General features: G+C 49.8%; 1 protein-coding gene across 7 annotated transcripts in view; it reads right to left on the bottom strand.

Moving 5' to 3' along the window:
- ACOT11 (acyl-CoA thioesterase 11) overlaps positions 1-19,305 on the bottom strand; it is a 48,563-nt gene extending 29,258 nt beyond the window's left edge. Inside the window, exons 1-2 of one of the 7 annotated variants that reach the window (XM_016120420.2) lie at positions 19,084-19,165; positions 6,713-6,807 (exon numbers count right to left, since the gene is read on the bottom strand). In XM_016120420.2, the coding sequence (XP_015975906.1) occupies positions 6,713-6,760 (48 nt within the window). In that variant the 5' untranslated portion in view covers positions 6,761-6,807; positions 19,084-19,165. Of the gene's footprint in view, positions 1-5,125; positions 5,313-6,712; positions 6,808-13,780; positions 13,921-14,188; positions 14,438-19,083 lie in introns of those variants that run through there. The other 6 variants (XM_016120417.2, XM_016120416.2, XM_036234407.1 and 3 more) reach the window with 6 other exon arrangements.
- Positions 19,306-19,693: the final 388 nt, after the last annotated feature.

Here is a 19,693-nt window from a genome sequence, read left to right as displayed (position 1 = left end):
GCCAAATGCGGAGAGTAAAAGAACCTGGGTTTTAGTGAGGACGATAAAAGACAATTAATTTGGGGTAGGTATAATCAAAATCATGGAAAATAAGTGTTGGCAAGGATGTGGAGAAAAAGGAGCCATCTTATTGACTCATTATGTTACATACCTGAAACTACTATAACATTATATGTCAATTACACCTCAACTTAAAAACATAAAAGTTAATTTAAAAAAAAAGACCCCTCATACATTGCTGGTGGGAATGTAAAATGCTTGAAAAATAGTATGATGGTTCCTCAAATAGCTGAGCACAGAAATACTACATGACTCAGCAATTCCATTTCTAGATACAAACCCAAAAGAATTGGAAACAGGTACTCAAACAAGTACATGAATACACATGTTCATAGCAGCACGATTAACAATAACCAAAGGGTAGAAACAGTCCAAACATCCATCAACCGATAAATGGATAAACAGATTGTAGTATATACATTTAATGGAATACTGGACATAAAAAGGAATAAAGTATTGATATATGCTAAAACATGGATGAACTTCAAAAGCACAATGCTAGGTGATATAAGCCAGACACAAACGGTCACATATCACCTGGTTCCATTTATGTGAAATATTCAGAATAGATAAATCCATAGAGGCAGAAAGCAGATCGGTGGTTGCCAAGGACTGAGAAGGGAAAATGAGAAGAAACTGCTTTTGCTTTGGAGGGATAGAAACGTTTTGGAACCAGACAGAGGTGGTGGCTATACAACATAGTGAATGCACAAAAGGCCACTGAATTGTACCCTTTAAAATGGATAATTGTATGTTAGATTTCACCTTGATAAACTTTTTAATTCTTCAGAAAAATATCTTAAACATTAGGTGAGTCTGCCAAATAAATATAAATGTCGATTTTTAACAAAAAAAAAGTTGGAAGCAGACTGTTTAGCATGGTACCTGGCACATGGTAAAAATGGAAGATAGCTTTTCTTATTAGCTCTCTGGGCCTCAGATGCCTTATCCATCAAATGGGGCATTTAACTTTAGTTTCCAAGACTCTTTCCAATTATGAAGGGCTTGGCTTCCAAGAACTTTTCAACAAGTCCTCCTACTACTGTTGGTGGGATTGCAAATTGGTGCAGCCACTATGGAAAACGGTTTAGAGATTCCTCAAAAAATTAGAAATAGAACTACCTTTTGACCCAACAATTGCACTTCTGAGTATTTATCTAAAGAAAAACTAAAACACTAGTTCGTAAAGATCTATGCACCCCTATGTTCACAGCTGCGCTATTCACAATAGCTAAGATATGGAAGCAACTTAAGTGCCCATCGACAGATGACTGGATGCAGAAGTTATGGTATGAATATAAAATGGAATACTATTCAGCCATTAAAAAAGACAAAATCTTACCATTTGCAACAACATGGATGGACCTAGAAGGTATTACACTGAGTGAAATAAGTCAGATAGAGAAAGATAAATACTTATATGTGGAATCTAAGGAACAAAAGAAATAAACGAACTAAATGAAAATGGACTCGCAGATACAGAGGACAAAACTGGTGATTGCCAGAGGGAAAGAGGGTTGTGGGGCTGGATAAAAAAGCGAAGGGATGAAGAATTACAGATTAGTAGTTTCGAAATAGTCACAAGGAGTTAGAGGATAGCATAAGGAATACAGTCAGTATTATTGTATAGTTGTATGTAGTGCCAAATGAGTACAAGAGTAATTGGGGGATCACTTCATAAATTATATAAATGTCTAACCATTGAACTATATACCCCGAAGGGTGAAGTAATATAAAATAATAACAAAAAGGTTTTTTAAAAGTCCTCCAAGCTCCACGCAGACCACTGCCAACCTCCAGTTTTTGTCAAACCATGTGACCCCAGCCTCATGGGCTTCTCTCAATTTCTCATACTCATCGTGCCGCCGCCCACCACAGGGCCTTTGCCTGTGCCATTCGCTCTGCCTGGAGTACGCTTCCCTCTTCTCTTTACCTCTGCAATGTCTGTTCATCCCCCAGTTTCATTATCTCCTCCCCCATCCTCATGTTCCAAGCACGTCCCTCTATAATGAATGACAATGTTGATTTAGTTGAAGGAGTATTTGACTGACACCAGACCAGAAGATCCACCAGGCAGGAGCCCTCTCTCTCTACTCCTGGTGTCCACGGGACCCAGCACAGAGCCTGGCTGGTTGTAGACCGAATGAATGAGCTTGTTCAGTGGGTTTCTGATTCCCACCAGTGTCACCCCACATACACGGGGAGAGTATAGGCCATAAGGCCAAGCAAGCTTCCTCACTAGAGGCCCAGCTCCCACCCTGCCCCTTCACCCCATTCTAGAACAGAGTGCCCCGAACATCACCTGCCTCCCTCCACCTCCAGAGTAAAAATAACCTTGTCTGAAATCCGACACCTATCCTCAGCCTGGGTCATCAAGAGAACTCACTCCCCCAGCCCCTCGAAGGAGGCTCCCAGGGGCCAGAGTTGGTGGAGAGGACATTTCCTGCTTTCTCATTCCTAACCCATCTGACCCAAGGGCACATATTTGAGGTGTTATCATTGGTGAAGCATACAGGGGACCTAAGCCCAGAGAAGTCCCAAGTCCTGTCCAAGGTCCTGTTGCTGTGTACCACACAGCTGGGCTTAAGCACAGGCTTCCCGCCTCTACCTACATGGCAGCCCTTTCCTTCACCGTGTGAGGAGGACTCAGAGATTGGTTACAACTGTCTGCTTGTATGGCTGGGGAGACTGAGGCATGGGAGGCTCTCTGTCCAAGGTCTCAAGTGAAAGGGCCTAGAGTCAGGCAGACCTTGGGTGAGTTATTGAGAAACTGTGACAAACACGGTCACCCCATCTCATCCAAGAGTAGTGTGAAGATTAAAAGAGATCCCAGAACTGAAGGCACCTGGCCGTGGCGTGCTGTGTACCTGTGAGGAAGCATCACTGTGAGTAGGCTGCAGAGGGTGGAGCAATGAGCTGGGCCGGGATTTGTCTTCCCTGAACCATCACAGGCCCCGAGCAGCCTTCGTTTCTCATCTTTGGGGAAATGGAAATGTGGAAAGAGAGGAACGTGGGACCATGGGTTCTGGAGCGGGGTGGGCTGCATGGGAACCCCAGACCCACCCTCAGAAATGCAGGGCGACAAGCAACTTGCTTCCGCCTCCACCAGTTATTCATGTGTTCAGCAGCAACTGAGCACCCCTACATGCCCACATGCCCATATCCTCACCTGTGAAATGATATCAATAAGAACTTTGCAGAGCTGTCCTGAGGCGCAAAGGAGGGGACATAGGGAAAGTGCTTTGTAAACTGCAGCGGTCTGCCCAGGAGGACAAGCTCCTCGCAAAGCCAAGGTCTAGGTGGGAAGGCAGCAACGGAACGAGGGGTGACCTAGGAGGTGCTGCTACACTGAAGGGCAGCAGGGGCCTGTGGGCACGTGTGCGGAGCCTGCAGGACACAGGACCAGTTGTGTGGGGCCAGGGGCTCAAATAAACAGCAGCCAACACCCTCGTTCCCTTTTCTTTGTATCGTTTGGGTGCTGTCCCAGCAATATGCCCCACAACTAACGACTGAAGGGATGTGAGCAAGCTTTTTTTTTTTTTTTTTTAATCTCCCTGGCCCCAGCTTCCTCACCTATAAAATTGAAAGTGTAGGTGTGCAGGTGAGATTGAGAATGATCGCGCTCCCTCGCTTAAGTATGTGCTAAGCACTTTCTTTGCATTATCTTGTTCAGTCTTCACGTGGCCCTAATAGTTGAGTGTTGTTATTATTCCCATTTTGTAGAAAAAAAAGAGACTCCAAAAGAGGAAGTAACTTGCACACATACACATACACATACACAATCACACGGCAACTCGAAGCCTGAGGCTGTTCGGCTGCTTTGCTGTAACCGCCTCTCTTGCCTGATAGGCAGGGTGGTTACTACCGCATCCCAGACATTTGTGCCAGGCAAGCCCCCTCCTCACCACACATGCTGGGCCAGGACCCATACAGGGACGTTCCCTTCCCTGCCCACCCTCAAGTCCTCTGCAGGTAACAGCGATGCTTTCAGTACCTCCTACCTGTTCTACTGGATGCTCAAGGCCCAGAAGCCTATCAGGTGGCCGCCATCAGGAAGGAAACTGTAAGCTGTCTGTGAGCTGAACACTGTAGTTCTTAAATCCTCAGCTCTTAGGAGTACAAAGAAACCTTCCAGTCAGCTAGATACAGCTACCACGCCCCCTCCAGTGGCTTCCAGCAAGCTTGTTTGCTCCCAGAGACAGGGGGCTCACTCCCTATTGATGCAGACACTGCCACTGAAGAACAGGTCTTCCTATCAGAGTCTTCAATCCCCTCCCCCCACCCTTCTCCATAGCGCTGCCAGTTGCCTCCTTGTGGCTTCCTCTTTTGGGGCTGTTTGCCACCTCCCATCCCCTACCTCTAGCAGATGCTACAAAGAGACAGGAGAGGTCTGCACACAGGCAGTCTAAACCCAAATCTGATGGGCCCCAATCACTCTGATAGTATATGTGGCCCCTCAGCAGAGCTACTCTGATAGCACCCAGCCTGAAACTCACATTCACATGCAACACCCTCATGATGGAGCTCCTGGCAGTGAGCTGGGCCTTTCAGGAACTGTGAAGAACAGGCTCAGCCTCTCTCTTCATCAGAGTCCTTCCTGCCTTCCCTGTCAGACAGCCAAGGCAGTTGCCTGACATTGCCTCTGGGTCACCATGGCAACAAGTGGCCAGGTGATAGGTCAGGCCCCGCCACCCTGCCAACAACCTTGTTTAACCTTGGAGCTGGAAACAACAGCTACAGGCATCACAAGTCCCCTGTTGGAGGGCATGAGAGAGGAAGAGAATGAGAAGAGGGAAAGGAGAAGAAAAAGGTTACAGAAACAGAGAAAGAGAGACAGAAAGGAAAAAGAGGGAGGGAATAGAGAGACAGAGAATAGAAAAATCATGTGGTCAAACAACAGGCTGGTAGGGAACAGAGTAAGTAAAAGAGAAGAGAAAATTTTTCTCTCATTTCTCTCTCTCTCTCTCTCTTTCTCTCTCTCTCTCTCTGTCTGTCTCTCTCTCTCTCTCTGTCTCTCTCTCTCTCCCTCCGTAAGAGAAGCAGGAAAGGAAAGGGGCTCTCTCACCTTCCCAGACTGTACACATTCCTCAGGCCTTAGCTGCTCCTCTCAGCCCTGCAGTGTTCTGGCCGCAGCTGAGACTTCCTGCCCCAGGAAGCTGGCAGCACGTGGGATGGCCCCTTGGAGGCCCAGCACTTCTCCAAGTCCCTGCAGGCCCCTCTTGTTGAGGTTCGGTATCTTCCCCATACCCCACCTCCTGTGGGACCCCTTCCCGTCCGTGGGACCCAGCCCCTCAGGAAGCACCTTGGGGCTGACCTCCTCCACACGCCCCAAGGCCCCAGACATCCCCAGTTCTCCTGCCTGCCCAAGTCTACAGTCCTTCTTGTCTTCTTTCCCACCACACTCAGCTTTCCCTTGAACAACACACCAACTTTTCCCCGCAAAGTGTTTGAGAAACCATTCCGAAGCAGAGCTGGATTGTGACATTCATGAACACATTCCTTTACGCTGTGTGAGGAGTGGACCAGGCCTCAGAACAAGGCCTAGCAAGAAGATGCCCACCCTCAAGGGGCTGCTTCTAAAGCCTGGAGTCACCAGGCCTAAGGGTGTGACCTAGGGCTGGCCTGGCCCATCTCCTGCAGGGGCCGCTGACCTGAGCAGAGCAAGATACAGGGGTGCTCTCCACAGGGTGCTTACCATACACATTCCAGGTCCTTCCCTCAGCTTTGAGCTCTCTGGTTACCTGTCCGAGGCCCACCCCCACCCCCATGCACCCTACACTATCTCAGAGGAATCTGAGCCCACAGGAGAGCTTTGCTGAAGAAACCATGAGCAGGGCACAGAGAGAGAGGTAAAAACAGGAAAGCCCAAGGGGCTGGCAGGAGGGCAAGAGAAGACGAGTCTGCTTGGAATCCTAGCCCCGCCCATCTCCCTGGGTAACCATAAGCCATTTACTTAAGCCACTCTCAACCTCACTTTCCATATCTATAAAATGGACATAAAAATATCATTGACAGGATCCAACGAGATTCTATGTGCAAGGTACTTAGAACAGGATCAGACCCTTTAAAGTGCTCGAAAAAAGTGTCAGCTCTTCATGTTGTTAAAAAGCCAGGCATTGTAAATGACACAGGAAATCATGAGAGCTAGGAAGGGCCTGCACAGGTCCCTGCAGATAAGACACCCATCATGACCATCCATCCAGGCAGCCTTGGCAGAGCCTTTGCCAAGCTTGAGGATGAAGACCCACCTTCAGATAGACAGCGGGGCTTTGGGGAAGCTCCCAGCAGTGGTGCAGGGGCAATCTGTCTAGCACCAGGGCTTCATTTCAGCCAGGAACCAAGATGTTGAACAGAATGGATTCTGTGGCGCTCCGCAGAGGCCTCCCACAGATGTCCATACACAGTCTAACCAGACTCAGGAACTGTTGGGCCTTAAGTGGATGGGACAGAAAGGCTTAAGATCCCTCACGAGGAAAATGGCCGCTTGGAATAGAAGGTGGCGATCACTAGAAACCAGCTCCAGATCACTGGAACAAGGCCTTCCAAGCACAAGGAAAGAGATCACTGGGGCGGAAATAGGCATATTTTGCATATTTTTCATTTGCATAGATCCAGAACTTCGTAAGTGCTCAGTAAACATGTTAAATCGAACCTGGGAGGTGTCACCAGTGGACTGACATTTATCCGCTCTGTTCAACATGTGATCAAATGGCTTGAATGAAGATATGCCAGGTCATAGATGGCAACCTGAAACGTAACAAACATAAAACCAAGCAGATGAAAATAAACAGGATTCATGGTAGTAAGGCTGCATTTATATTTTTCCGTTGCAGTCATTTTGCTTTAAGTTATATGCATGCTGGGGTAGCTCTAGCTTAATGGTAGTTTATGAAAAAACCGGCCACATGATTTCACCTGTCCACAGCTCAACAGTGACAACTCCTGCCGTAACCAAATGGGCACCCTGTGGTACTGAGGTCTTCTGCTGTGGTGAGGGATGTGCTTAAGGCAGGGAAGATTTAGTGATGGGGTGGAGACACCACTAGTACATGGCAGGAGCATGAGGCCCAGCCCTATGAAGGGGAAATTGATGGCTGTCATTTATTGTGCACTTTCTGAGTGCCAGGCCTCGTCCTTTGGGGTCCTTTAATTTTCAACTCCACTCTGAAGCAAGAGTCCTCATTTTATGGTTGAAGAAAAGGAAACTCATACAGGGAACATGGAAAGATCCACCCAAGGACATATGGCCAGTCAAACGCAGATGGGAGATTGGTCTTAGGTCCTCTGACTCCAAAGCCTGGCAGGGGTCATGCCAGGGGGACACCAGCCCTGGAAGGAGATCCAATCACCAGCCCACAGGACTTCTAGCACTTTGAAGACCCTCCATGGGTTGCCTCCCATCATTCCTGCCTTTCAGGTGATAGGAAGAAAAGTTAACCAGTTCATCCCACCGGGGCTGTGGGGATCTCAGCACCCCCACCATCATTATCCCAGAGCAGCTTATCCACCGGGCCAAGCAGGTTCAGAAGTCTCTCTTAGCTTCCAGACTGCCTAGCTGAGAACCAGCTTGCTCAGTGAGACACATCTCTTAGCCCAGCTGCCTGGAAGCTCTCCTTTTATCTTCAAAAGCAGGGCAGGGTGGGTAGAGGCCAGGTAAACTCAGAGTCCCAGGAGGCCCACAAGGTAGGAGGTGGAGTGGTGCAGGGAAACAATGCTGTTCTTGCCCCTTTCCCGCTCTCTTCAGGGGACGGTCTCTCTCCTTGCCTCAAAGTCATTTAATCCTCGGGCCCTTTCCTCTCTCCAGACCCCCACTGCTCTTAAGGCCTACAGACATGCCATTCAATCTCTTGAAATTCATCTTCTCTGTATAAATGCCAGCATAGAGCTAACCTGCTTGGCGCAAGGCAGACTCAAGTGACAGGGACCATTATTTCTCCTGTGTCCCCATGTTACAGAAGAGGAAACAGGCTGGGAAAGTGGTAGCCACTACCAACTAGATAAGAGCCAGCCAGAGTCTTCTGACTTCAGACCACCCACCTATCCCTCCCTCAGCTCATGGGTACCATATCCCCAGAGAAGGAGAGGAGCAGGGTCTTTCCACACCCTCCCTAAGGAATCTAAAGAAAGTAGAGACCCACCTGGTTCAGCTCAGCCCTGGAGTGTGCTGGAAACCTCAGGCTGCTTTAGGAAGGCCCTAGCGCCACTCCCCTTCCAACCTCTGACCAGTTTCCAGGACTGGGAGCAGGGCCACACCTGACTGGCCACACCCCTGGGGCGAATCACAGCCTGTTCTAGCTGTCACTCCCATTGTCTAGAGGATAATGCCAAGCAGTAGAGAGACCTTGGGTTTGGCACCACCACCCACAGTGAGCATCTTATCTCAAGTGGGGGGCCGCAGGGGAGGTGCGGCAGCCAGCCTGCTGACTCTCTGGGCTTTTGGACAACCATTCCAGGTAAAGCATGTACTCATGCTTCCTAGATTGTAAAGTAAGTACACACACGAGAAGATAATAAACTCCTTGAGGACAGAGGCCAAGTATCATGTCCTTGTAGAGTCTCAGTGCCTCACTACATAAGTTTTTTTCCAGCTCTATTGGGAGATGACTGAAAAGTAAAAATTGTAGATATTTAGGTTGCATGATGTGATGTTTTGATATACATATGCATTGTGAAATGATTACCATAATCACGAGATGCTTAATATTTAATGTCTACCGACATTAATTAATGTCTGATTTGCTGAGGTCAAATTATTACTATTGAAGAAGCCCAGGACAGGACATACATGTTACCCTCAAGGGGTCACTGACAAATTCTCTCCCCAATCCTTGTAGAACAGGCTCTTTCCCACACCTCATGTACGAGTGGCTCTGCCTAGACCATGCTTCCTGACCTGGAAAAGCTTTCACGTCTAACTCATCACCTCCTCTAGGGAGCCTGCTCTGCCCTTAAACTGTGAGGGGCTACCTCTGGGCTTCTCTCTGTCACAGCCTGGCCACACTTCTGTCATCAGATTGTTCCTCTCTCTGTCTCCTCATCAGCTTGGGGCACCTGAGGACAGGTCCAGCGTGACTCAGCCCTGTGTCCCCAAAGCACCAGACTCTGGTCCTTTCCATTACTGTCGTAATGCCACCTCCTAGCCAAAAGGAAGCTGCTCCTGGGGAATGGCAGGAGCACACAGGCCCACAGCCAGGGAGCTGGCAGAGGACCCAGCTGCCAGCACCATCTGTCCCTGGAGCCACAGGACAGAGCAGCCACAAGGCAGCAGTGTCAGTTCCTCGGCTCAGCCAGGTCAGCCCAGGACAAGGAGAAGAGCCACAGCACAGGGCCCCTGCCCAGGTGCAGCTTAGTACCCTAAGACAAGACTTGGAATGCTCTAACTAGTTCAAAGCAGTTCAACGCCAGAGTCTTGGTTTTCTTATCTATAAAGCCAGATGAACACCAGTAGCCTGGCAGAGCTGTTGGGAAGTTTAAATATGCCTGACACTTAGCAGGTACTCAACAAAAGCTGGCTTTTACCATCTCATCTGACCAGCCGACCCTGTCATTGACCCATTGAGGAAACCGAAGTACAGATAAGGTGAAAAGAAAAGAACCAATATTCACCATGGCCAATTACATGCCAAGTTCTATGTTTCTCCAAAGTCTTTCATCTCGTCAATGATCTAACAACATCTACAGGAACAGGCCTAGTTCACAGATGAGAAAACTGAGGCTTATGGGGTGAAGTTAGTTAGAGTCTGCAAGGCAGCTCCCTGGACACTTACACTGTGGGGCAGAGCAGTGAGGCGCCAGTTCTGCCCCACCTGGACCAGGTACAGGTAAAAGGCACTAGGGCAGCCTTCCTCGATGCTGGTGTGTGCAAAGTGGAGGGAGGCAGGTAGCCCTGGCTCTGCGTCATCAGTATATGAAGATGGGCAATGAAGACTGGGAGGGGGGTGGGTCTGAGTGTGACACACAGTAAGACCATATTCTGGTTGCACAGAGGCTCCAGATGCCTTTCTGGTCAAGACAGGGGCTTGAAAAGGGTCCTAGACCCCTCAATAAAGGTTCTGAGTCCCTTGCCATTTGTACAGGCCTGGGAACATCATTTCACTTCTCCATGCCTTATCTGTACCAGGGGTCTGATCCTATTGTCCACCTCCCTATTATGAGGACTATGGGTAGATAGGAAGGCGGCTGGGACCTTCAAGGCTCTGGCCATTCATAGGAGAGGAACCGTGATGATGTGTTTTCCTAGGATCCTGAGCTCAGTGTACAGGGACTGTGAACCTTGACACCAAGCCTGGAGGTCCAGAGAGTCCTCGAGGAGAGCGCGGTCTAGTGGCAGGATGATACTATACTACGTACCACATTCTAAACCCCAAACCCTGCCTACAGGACCCACCCCGACAGCCTGCAGCACATGGCAGCCATGTCTCAGCTCCTTTCAGCTGCTCTGCCCTCACTCACTCCACTCCAAGCCACACTAGACTCCATTCAGCAGCTCAGAGGCACCAAACTCCCCTCACCTCAGAGCCCGCAAATGAATGCTGTTCCCTCTGCCTGTAATGCTCTTCCCTTGGCTCCTTCCATAGCTGCCTCCTTCTCGGCTGCTAGGTTTCTGCTCAGTTGTCACCTGCTCAGAGAGCTCTCCCCTGACCTCTCTCGTTATTCTCTGACAGTTCTCTGTTCTCCAGATAGCCTCGGTTTAATCTCGGCAGTTCCACTTACTAGCTGTGTGACCTTGGGCAAGTTACTTAACATCTCTGTCTCACTTGTCTCAGTTTCATCTTAAATATGGGCAAAATACCATCATCTACTTCAGTGTTGTTATGAGGAATACCTGAGTTCATGCATGCTTGGCACACAGCTAACACTTCTTAGATCGTATTCACTCCTCTTAACAGCACTTAGCACAGATTTTCCTTGTGTATTTCTTTGACTGCCTTTTCACTGTGTCTCTGTCATTAGCTGTCAGCTCCATACAACAGCCTAGGTTCATCACAATGCATTCAACACCTGACACATGCTAATGCCTGTGGAGGAAACAACTAAAGTCAGGACAACATCCTGAGAAAATACCAGTGATTTGGGGGTAGGCAGGATGGGGAATTGAAGGGGAAATGATGGCTAAGCCAGGTTTTGAAAGGCAAAGAAGAGCCTCCAGGACAGACTAAGCACTAAGGGTGTCTGCCCACAGCTGAGACTGGGGTTCAAATGTGGCTCTTAAATAGGCCAAAGCTAAATGGTCAAGTCTCGCCTCTTCCTCCAGGAAGCCTTCCGGGACCACTTTAGCCCCCTTCTGTGCTCCCATTGTCATTCATTCATTCAGTAGCTTTTGCATTCCTACTATATGATGGATACATGTCATTTTATGTCTACAGGCCTCCCCTCTACCTCCACACAGTGAGATCCTCAAGGTGGTTGGCCCCTGCCTTTTAGCATCAGGACCAACTTCAAGGTGATGCGCAAACCCTTCACAACGGTCCAGCTCCCTAAGATGTGAAGGCTGGTTAGGGACCTCAGGGACACCCAGAGAGGGGGAGCACCTAGTCCAAGGTTACAAATGATCAATGGGATAAAGATAACATTCTAATGCAGGGTGACCAAATGTTATGCCCTCAACCTCCTCACACTCAGAACTAGACCCCTAATGAGGCTGTGGGGCTGGGCAGGGAGGAGCACCTCCAGCTATCCTCAGGTTCGGGGTGAAGCGGCAGGACACCCAGGGGCTGTGGAGCAGCACGTAGGTCTGTGGGCGCATGAGCACGTGCACAGACAACCGCGCTGTTTCCAACCCTGTTAGCAGCACTGCCCAGGCACAGGGCTTCTCAGGGGAACTGGCACGAACAGCCCCACCCTCACTTCTGGGGTAAACAAGGTTCTTGGGCCCCAGTGGGAGCTGAGCCAGGATAGAATTCAGGCTGAGCAGAGATACCCAGCCTCCCACTAGAATACCAGAAGTACCCTGCCAGCTCAGGAGTGTGGGATTCAAGGGCCAGTATAGACTGACCCTTGCATGGGGGAAGGAGAAGCGTTTCCACCTAGAGAGACTGGACAGGGGACCTTTCCAGTACCAATGAACAGGCACTCAGTGCTCCTCTAGCCCCCTACCTCAGCTTGGCAGCAGACTCACCACCTTGTTCATTCACTCACTCACTCACTCACTCACTCACTGTGCAGTGCTGGCTGGGTACCCAGTGGTGGGTAAAAGCCAGAATATTCTGACTCTGAAACACCCAGTGCCTGCAGAAACACAGGATACTGATGAGGGCCTATGGTTATCCGAGGCCTCCCTCCTGTTCCCGGTTTTCTAGTCCCCAGCGAAGAGAGCTTGGTAGGGTTTTTTGGAGTACTTGCTGTTCATTAAAAATAGCTTTGGTAACAACCCAGAAAACAGTCTGCAACCCTCCTGTATTCCCAGAGAACTAAGAGAATTCAGGAGGAATTCAGGTCCAAGGTGACCTGCCATGCAGGCAACAGTTCAACGGTGGCCATCCAGACCAGAGTGTTCTCAGCCAGCACGAAGTTACTGGCGTCACCTTGTGGGCCCAACTTCCACACCCCACACCCACCTCCACTCCTAGACTCAGTGGGAAGTGAGGGGCATCAAGAGGAAACAGAAAGCTAACTGGGCTCCAAGTCAGGACGTGTGGGTCAGAATCTCTGGGCTTTCTTCAGGATGAGCCTCAGGTTTCCTATGAGCTAAAACCCTGGAGCTAGATTGCCCGAGTTCAAATCCCAGCTCCACCACTTCCTGTTAGTGTGATTCTGGGCCAGTAACTCAACCTCTCTGAGCCCATTTCCTCATTTGGGATATGGGGATGATAACTCTACCTACCTCACAGAGAACTGAAGGAGTTAATATATGTCTGGTCTGGTGCCTAGCATGTCAGCACTATGTATGAATTTGTGCTATAAAAGGATATTGTTACCTCCTATAAAATGGCAGTCATACAGATGGGGTGGGGAGATAAATAAGAGATTTCTTTATTTGTCCCTTTTAAAAAGGCTTTCTCCAAAAATATCCTCAAAGGACACTCACTCTACTCCCAGCACAACCTCTGCCAGTCTGTCCTGAACCTTTCTCTGTTCACCAAATCAAAAGCTGGCTGAGCACTTGGGTCTGTCTAGTGTCTCAGTATTTAATTTCGGCTCCAAAGTCCCTGTTAACAGGTTCTGGGGAATTGTTCTCTGCAAGGTCACCTTGCAGGATAGGTTTCCAGCAACGCTCACTTGGTCCTATACTTGCTCTCCCAAAGAGGTTTTAGTCCCCAAGAACCCCGGGCTTCACCCCGTCACACTCACTTGCACATACATCCCAAGCCCTGTTAACAGCTAACAGCTCCACAGCCTTTGAGTCCTGAACTCTGAAAGTTAAGCATTGCACAGCCATGAAGTTCAGACGTCCTGGCGGAAACACTCACAGACCTCCCAGAATAGAATTTCAGATGAAAAGAATTTGCAGAAGATGACTGCACTCAACATAGCCCACCCTCTGGAGTGTAATGGTCCCTAGGGCTTGTTTGGGGATTGCTGCTTTTAATAAACCAGCCCAGGGGTCCTGAAATTTCTCTATCCAAAAAGAGAGTTAGAAAATGGCCCGTGGAATATGAGAGGAGATGTAGAACTTGACTTAAAATGGAAACTTCAGTTCTCTTTTGGGATTCCAGCCTCCAGTTCCCTTCCCTTTGCCTCCCACTTTGCCTCCAATCCACCCCCAGCCCACCCTCCATACCCTTCGCAGGTGATTTCCGACATTCTGGATCATTGTGGCTGAAACCCCGCTAGCCCGGTCGCTGGATTACAACACCCTCCGGTCGCTGGATTACAACACCCTCCAAGAGAGACGTGGGTCACCTGAGCAACAGCCAGGCTTCCAGCTCCATAAGAAGCCTGTCCGCCTCTCTTCCTGCTCCTCCCCCAGCTCCCGCCCCTCTTGAGCCCCAGTCACAGTCTCCACTCAGACTGCCCTCTGCCCCCCTTCTCCTAGAGCCCCACGCAGCAGGCTCCTGTGCCTGCCCAGTGGAGAGAAAGCAGAGAGGCTGCCAGCTGGGTCACAGCCACATCAGGGGGCACCGTGCCCACCCACTGGGCACCTAGCTACGCACTCCCTTAGCTTCCAGCCAAGGCCAAACATAGTCACCTCCACTTCCAGCCCATGACATCCTCCCCAAAGGGTCTCTTGGCTCTGGGGTCGCTCCCAGGGGCCAGGAGGTTCCAGTTCCCTGGCTCCGGCCAGAAAGACTGGCAAAATGGGTACCAGGTTTCTATTCGTCCACAAGCAATCAGACCAGAAGCCGGCAGGAGGCCAGAGATATGCCAGCAGTGTCCCAGAGAGACACCAGACCCACCTGCTAGTACTCTTCACTCTTGAGAGTGCCACCCCACCCCAACCCCATGGCTCCAGGTCGCGGGCATCCAGCAGCTGCTGGCCGGGGACAAGGCACACCCTTCACTGCCTCAAAATAGGCGGCATGACTTTTCTAAAAGTGGCACCTGCCAAATCTCACCCCACTGGCTTCACAGGACTCAGCTCCTGGGCACCCACCCTACCCTCTTTGTAGCCACTACCCACTGAGAGACCACTAGGATTTCCTCTTCTCCCTCTCACTTCTCCAAGAGGCTTAATGAGGGGGCCTTGGCACTCATATTGGACTGCTTATGACATAGCAATGAAATAAAGTGCTTGGTGGTTAAGCGGTGAACGGGGGTGGCAATCTAGGCAGACAAGCTGGATTGGACATGCGGATCATGGATCGGGACTAATAATGATCTCCTTACAATTACCCAGCACCTAACTGTGTGCCAGGCCTCATACTGGTCCTCAATCCAAACCCCCCAGGAGGTCCCTTGGGGAAGGTAGATAATGTGTCCCAGGTGGCACAGCTATTGAGCACAGAGCCATACTGGAACAGAGGTCATCTCAATTCTGAGGCCTCTGACCTTTCCTCGGCCCTTTATTGCCTCTAGTTCACTTACCACACATCTAATACTGTCTCGCCCTGAGCCTAGGACACCTGGGGTCTGGGCCTGGTTCTTTCACCTAATTTGCTATGTGACTTTTGGCATGCTTCCTCCTCCTTTGCTTTAAGGGTCAAGGACATCCCTATGAGCTTACCCTCAAATTGTTCATGGTCTGTCAGCAGTTCAACATGTACGAATGAGAAATTAAAGTCACCCCTTAAAGACTGCAAGACGGTCTAAGGATGAAAAAGACGATGGTCCAAGGATGACATTGAGGGTTGGGGCAAGCCAGGAGGCTTCCTGAAGGAGATAGCTAGAGCTAGCCCGAGGACTAAATGGGTTTAGATAGACCAAGAAGAGGGGTGGAGGGAAAGGCCTAACAGGAACAGAATGGGATGCCATCACAGGCAGTGAAGAGCCTCACCTTGCAGGGAAAAGCTGGGAATCTCTAATGCTAGGCAACAGAGATTAGGCATCAAGAAGCCTCTGGGAATGAGAACATGCCCAACATGATAAAAGCCATGTGAGGTAAACTGGACAGGAGTCATGAGACCACCCTGGACTGGTAAGGAAACCAGCCCGGAAAGGGAACAGCTCATCTCACTCAATCCTCAATCTCATTGGATTCGGGCAGGAGGCCAGGACAATCTCAGGATCCTCACTAGGCAGATGAAGTAATAGAAACTAGAGAGCTTCTGGTCCCCAATCCTAGCCTCTCTCCAGAATCATAATATTTCAGACTCACTGGACTCTGTCTGGTCCCTTCATCTCACTGATGGATACATTAAGGCCCAGAAATGAAAAATGAGCCCCCTAAAGTCACAGTGAGAAAGTCATCTAGAATTATCACTCCTGACCTCAAGTCCAGAGCCCTGTTCACCCCACCCCAAACAAGATATAAAATAAGAGAGGCTCTCGTCAGACTTATGAGAGGATTTCCAGCAAGGTTCAGTTATTATTATCAGAAACGAGCAACAGAGAGCTAGATCTTTCTGCAGAAGCCCCTCCAGCCCACAACGGTCTCTCTCTTCTCTGCTTTTTATTACAGAACTGATTCGTGTCTCTTTAGGAGTCCTGGTTGCCATGTTACTCCAGTGACTATTTCCATGCTCTTTGCCTCACTTTTCTCAGCCCCCTGAGAACTGAGACCACATCTTACTCCTCTCTGTGCCCCCACCCCACCAGCTCCCAGACTAGGGCTTTAAATATGAGAAACATGAAACACACCTGGATGAACCATAGTCCTGGAAAGGCAGACTGAGAAAAGGTGATAAGTGGTAGCTAGGTCAGTGATTCTGAAACTTCAGCCTGCATCAGAATCACCCACAGGGCTTGTTAAAATACAGATTGCTGGGCCTCACCTCCAGTGAAGCTTCAGTCAAGCCTAAGAATTTACACTTCTTACGTGCTGCTGCTACTGGCCCAGGGATCATACTTTGAGAAGAGCTAGATCAGCCCTTCAGTTTTACGGCTGGAGAGAATGAGGCCCAGAGATTTTAAAGGCAGTTCTTGACAGTATATCACTATCATCATCACTATTATTGTCATTATACCCCTGTCATTAGAGCCCTTCTTACATGCCCATCACTGCGCAAGCACTTCTTATACTTACCACCTTTGGGCCTTGCCCTAAGAAGAAGGTACTATGATTATTATTCTCCTACAGAGGAAAAAACAAAGGCAAGGAGTCGTTTGTCCAAAGTCAGCCAGTTGACAAGAGCTAACACCAGGATTTGAACCTGATCTAAGTCCACAAGTTTAATCATAACTCTATACAATCTGCTTATAGTTTATGCTGACCAGAGAATTCTTCAGAGGTTCCTAAATCCAGTAGGCTCATTTCTGGTATGGGATGAGCTTGTGGTGCCCTCAGACCGAAGGCCTGGTCCTCGAGTCTGGGGCATCCCACATCTACAGATGTCCTGCCTCTTAACCTTTGTCAACCTGGAGTATTTTCTCCCACAAACATTTCTTTCTTCTCATTACATCCTTCATCTGGCCCAACCAATGAGGCCTTCCTGGCTGCAGAACAAACGTCTGCGTTAATTCTTCAGGTCCTCGTCCGAGCTCTACCTCCCCACTCAGTGACAAAACACAATGAAATAAGCTCCATCTATATTCCACGGTGATACTGGGTTGTCATTGTCAGTCATGGGTCTGTGTCACAGGGCCAGGGACCTCATCTGCATCATCTGAGCCCTAAACACAGGATCTGTATGGAGCAAGGGTTTAGTGACTAAGTGATAGGGAAGGAAGGAAGGGAGGGAGGAAATAACCAAATGAATGAGTGAATAAATAACCAAACTCCCAGGAATTCCCACTGCTGGGTCTTTCAGCCTTCCCAGACAGGACCATGGACTTTCTGGGGAGGAGGGGACTTCTGACATCATCCACTTTGGCTCCCGCTTTCAGCACTGTCCCAGCCGGACCAGTCCATAGGTCGGAACCTACAGTTCTCCCTTCTCCACACACATACTTAGTATCCCAGCATCCACTTCATACCTCAAAGACTGAAGGGCTTATTCCATCTAAGGCTGCCTGTACAATGAAAGAGCTCGAATAGCCAGAGGGTCTTCCTCTCACCCTATGACTGTGGCTCTGGGTCACCTAGAACAAAGATGCTCCCCTTGCCTGTGACATTGGCAGAGATGTGGGAGCACATATCCTGTCCTCTGCTTGGCCCTGGCCTCCCCGTCTAAACCTATTTCTTCTAATCCTCTCAGGCCATGCACAGAGCTTCCACTGGTGCCTCACACACCTGAGTTTTCCTCTGTTCCTGCTGTTCCCTCCACTCTGATGCCCCCTAATAACTCAATATTCAAACCCTGCCCCCCATCAAAGTCCAGCTGAAAGGAGACTACCTCTAGGATGTCTTCTAGGCTCCTTCTAAGTGAAAATTACATCCTTCTCCTCTACACCCTCAGCCCCCACACACAAACACATGCACACACATCACAGTCCTTTATTTCTCTCCATAGCCCTTTATTTCTCTCTTAGGCTGCTTTTTCTCTTAAATTGGGTTGGTTTGGGCTAATTTCTCCTTGACCTTGAGCAAGATGGTGATGATTCATCAGAATATCCTGACCTCCTCCCACCAAACACTCGGAACCTTGATCAGTCAGCATCCAAAGAATAAAGGAGTGAGTAATTAGATGGGAAAGAATAAAGGAACGTATGAGTGAAGGGAAGTAAATAAGGTATAAATGAATGATCTGAATGAATGAATGAATGAATGAATGAATGCATGCATGCAAGAATCCTCTCCTGTTCTCCAAGCTAAAGACTCACAGTTCCTTCTGGGGGCCCCTTGAGCATGGCATGACAGAATAAAGGAAGTTATGGGAAAAATGGGACTGGGGACAGGAGGGAGGAATAAAGGAAGGGAGTAGTGATACCAGTAAGACAGGAAGTAGAGGAAACCTAAACATTACTTCCAGGCCAGGTGCTTTCAGAATCGCAGCCCTTTAAGGAGAAGCTGAGCAAGTAGAGCAGTGAGAACCCAGTTCAATGGTCTGTGGGAAAGAAGACCGCCTAGTAGGGATAGAGAGGAACGAAAGCTAACAAGTCATGGAGGCCAGATTCCAGACACTGTCCAGCCAGCCCTGAACTCCATCCTACCTAGAGGGCTCACACATGCCCTACCTCCCCCTCTCTCACCACCTTGTCCCGTGGGGGCTGAACTCCTCCTTGGCGGAGCTGCTGACGTCTGGACCCAGCTTGACTGCCTGGATTGAGCCCTTTTAGGAAAGCTGCTCACAACATGGGCTAGTGTTCCCCACTCCACCCAATGTGTGCCCAAGCGAGTCAACAGTGGCTGTACCCTCTGGACTCTCTGGCTCTTCCACCGGGAGGCCCTCCCCATCCTAGTGAGAGGCCGGCCCATCCCAACCCAAATCCCAGATGCTTTCTGCCCCACTATGGAGGTTGAGGCAGATCTGCTGTCCCACTATGTGGGTTGAGGCAGATCAGAGTGAGGGCTGGGACTGCGGAAGAGTCCGCAGCAGGAGGCTCTCAGGGAATTGGGCGGTTCTGAGGCCGCGAGGTGGGGGAGGGAGCGGACGGCCGGGCCCTTACCCAAGTGGCGGGACACTCTAGACCCAACAATGTGCAGGGCCGAAGCCAGGGGAGTCTTCTGGGAACGGCGGAGACGGGTCCGCGGGGTATGGCTCTGAAACAAGCATCCGAGGTCCCAGAGCAGAGTCTGATTGAAGAGGCTGCAGGAGGCTGGAGGGAGGCGAGTTGCAAGAAGCCTCCCAAGCAGAGGCACAAGAGAGAGAGGCCCGACGAATTCCTGGACTAGCCTGGTCCTGTCTCCTCCCCTCGTCAGGGTGGGACGGCCCCGCTGCTGCCGATCCTGCGGATCACAAAGGGCCAGGGCACAGTGACTGGCGCCAGACACTCCGCCCCGCTAGGCAGCGTCAGACAGTCCCCCGCGCCTGGCAAAGGCGGAAACGGGTGCGCTGAACCTGGCGGGTCCACGTGGAGCGGGGCAAGCTCCAGGTTGCAAAAGCCACTCCCTGTTACTGCTAAACCAGCCTCTCACTGTCTTAAAAAAATAATACCTGCTATTTGTTCACACCTTTATTGAGCACCTACCAAGTGCCAAACACTGCTGTTGGGTGCTGGGATGAGGTTCTGAGCAAGACACGATGTCCTTGCCTGTATGGGTATCCACAGAAGAAAA

This window comes from Rousettus aegyptiacus, unplaced genomic scaffold (genome assembly GCF_014176215.1).
Source record: "Rousettus aegyptiacus isolate mRouAeg1 unplaced genomic scaffold, mRouAeg1.p scaffold_m13_p_1, whole genome shotgun sequence".
NCBI classification, from domain to species: domain Eukaryota; kingdom Metazoa; phylum Chordata; class Mammalia; order Chiroptera; family Pteropodidae; genus Rousettus; species Rousettus aegyptiacus.
Note: the sequence above shows the minus strand (reverse complement) of the source record. Positions and strands in the feature narration are given on the sequence as shown.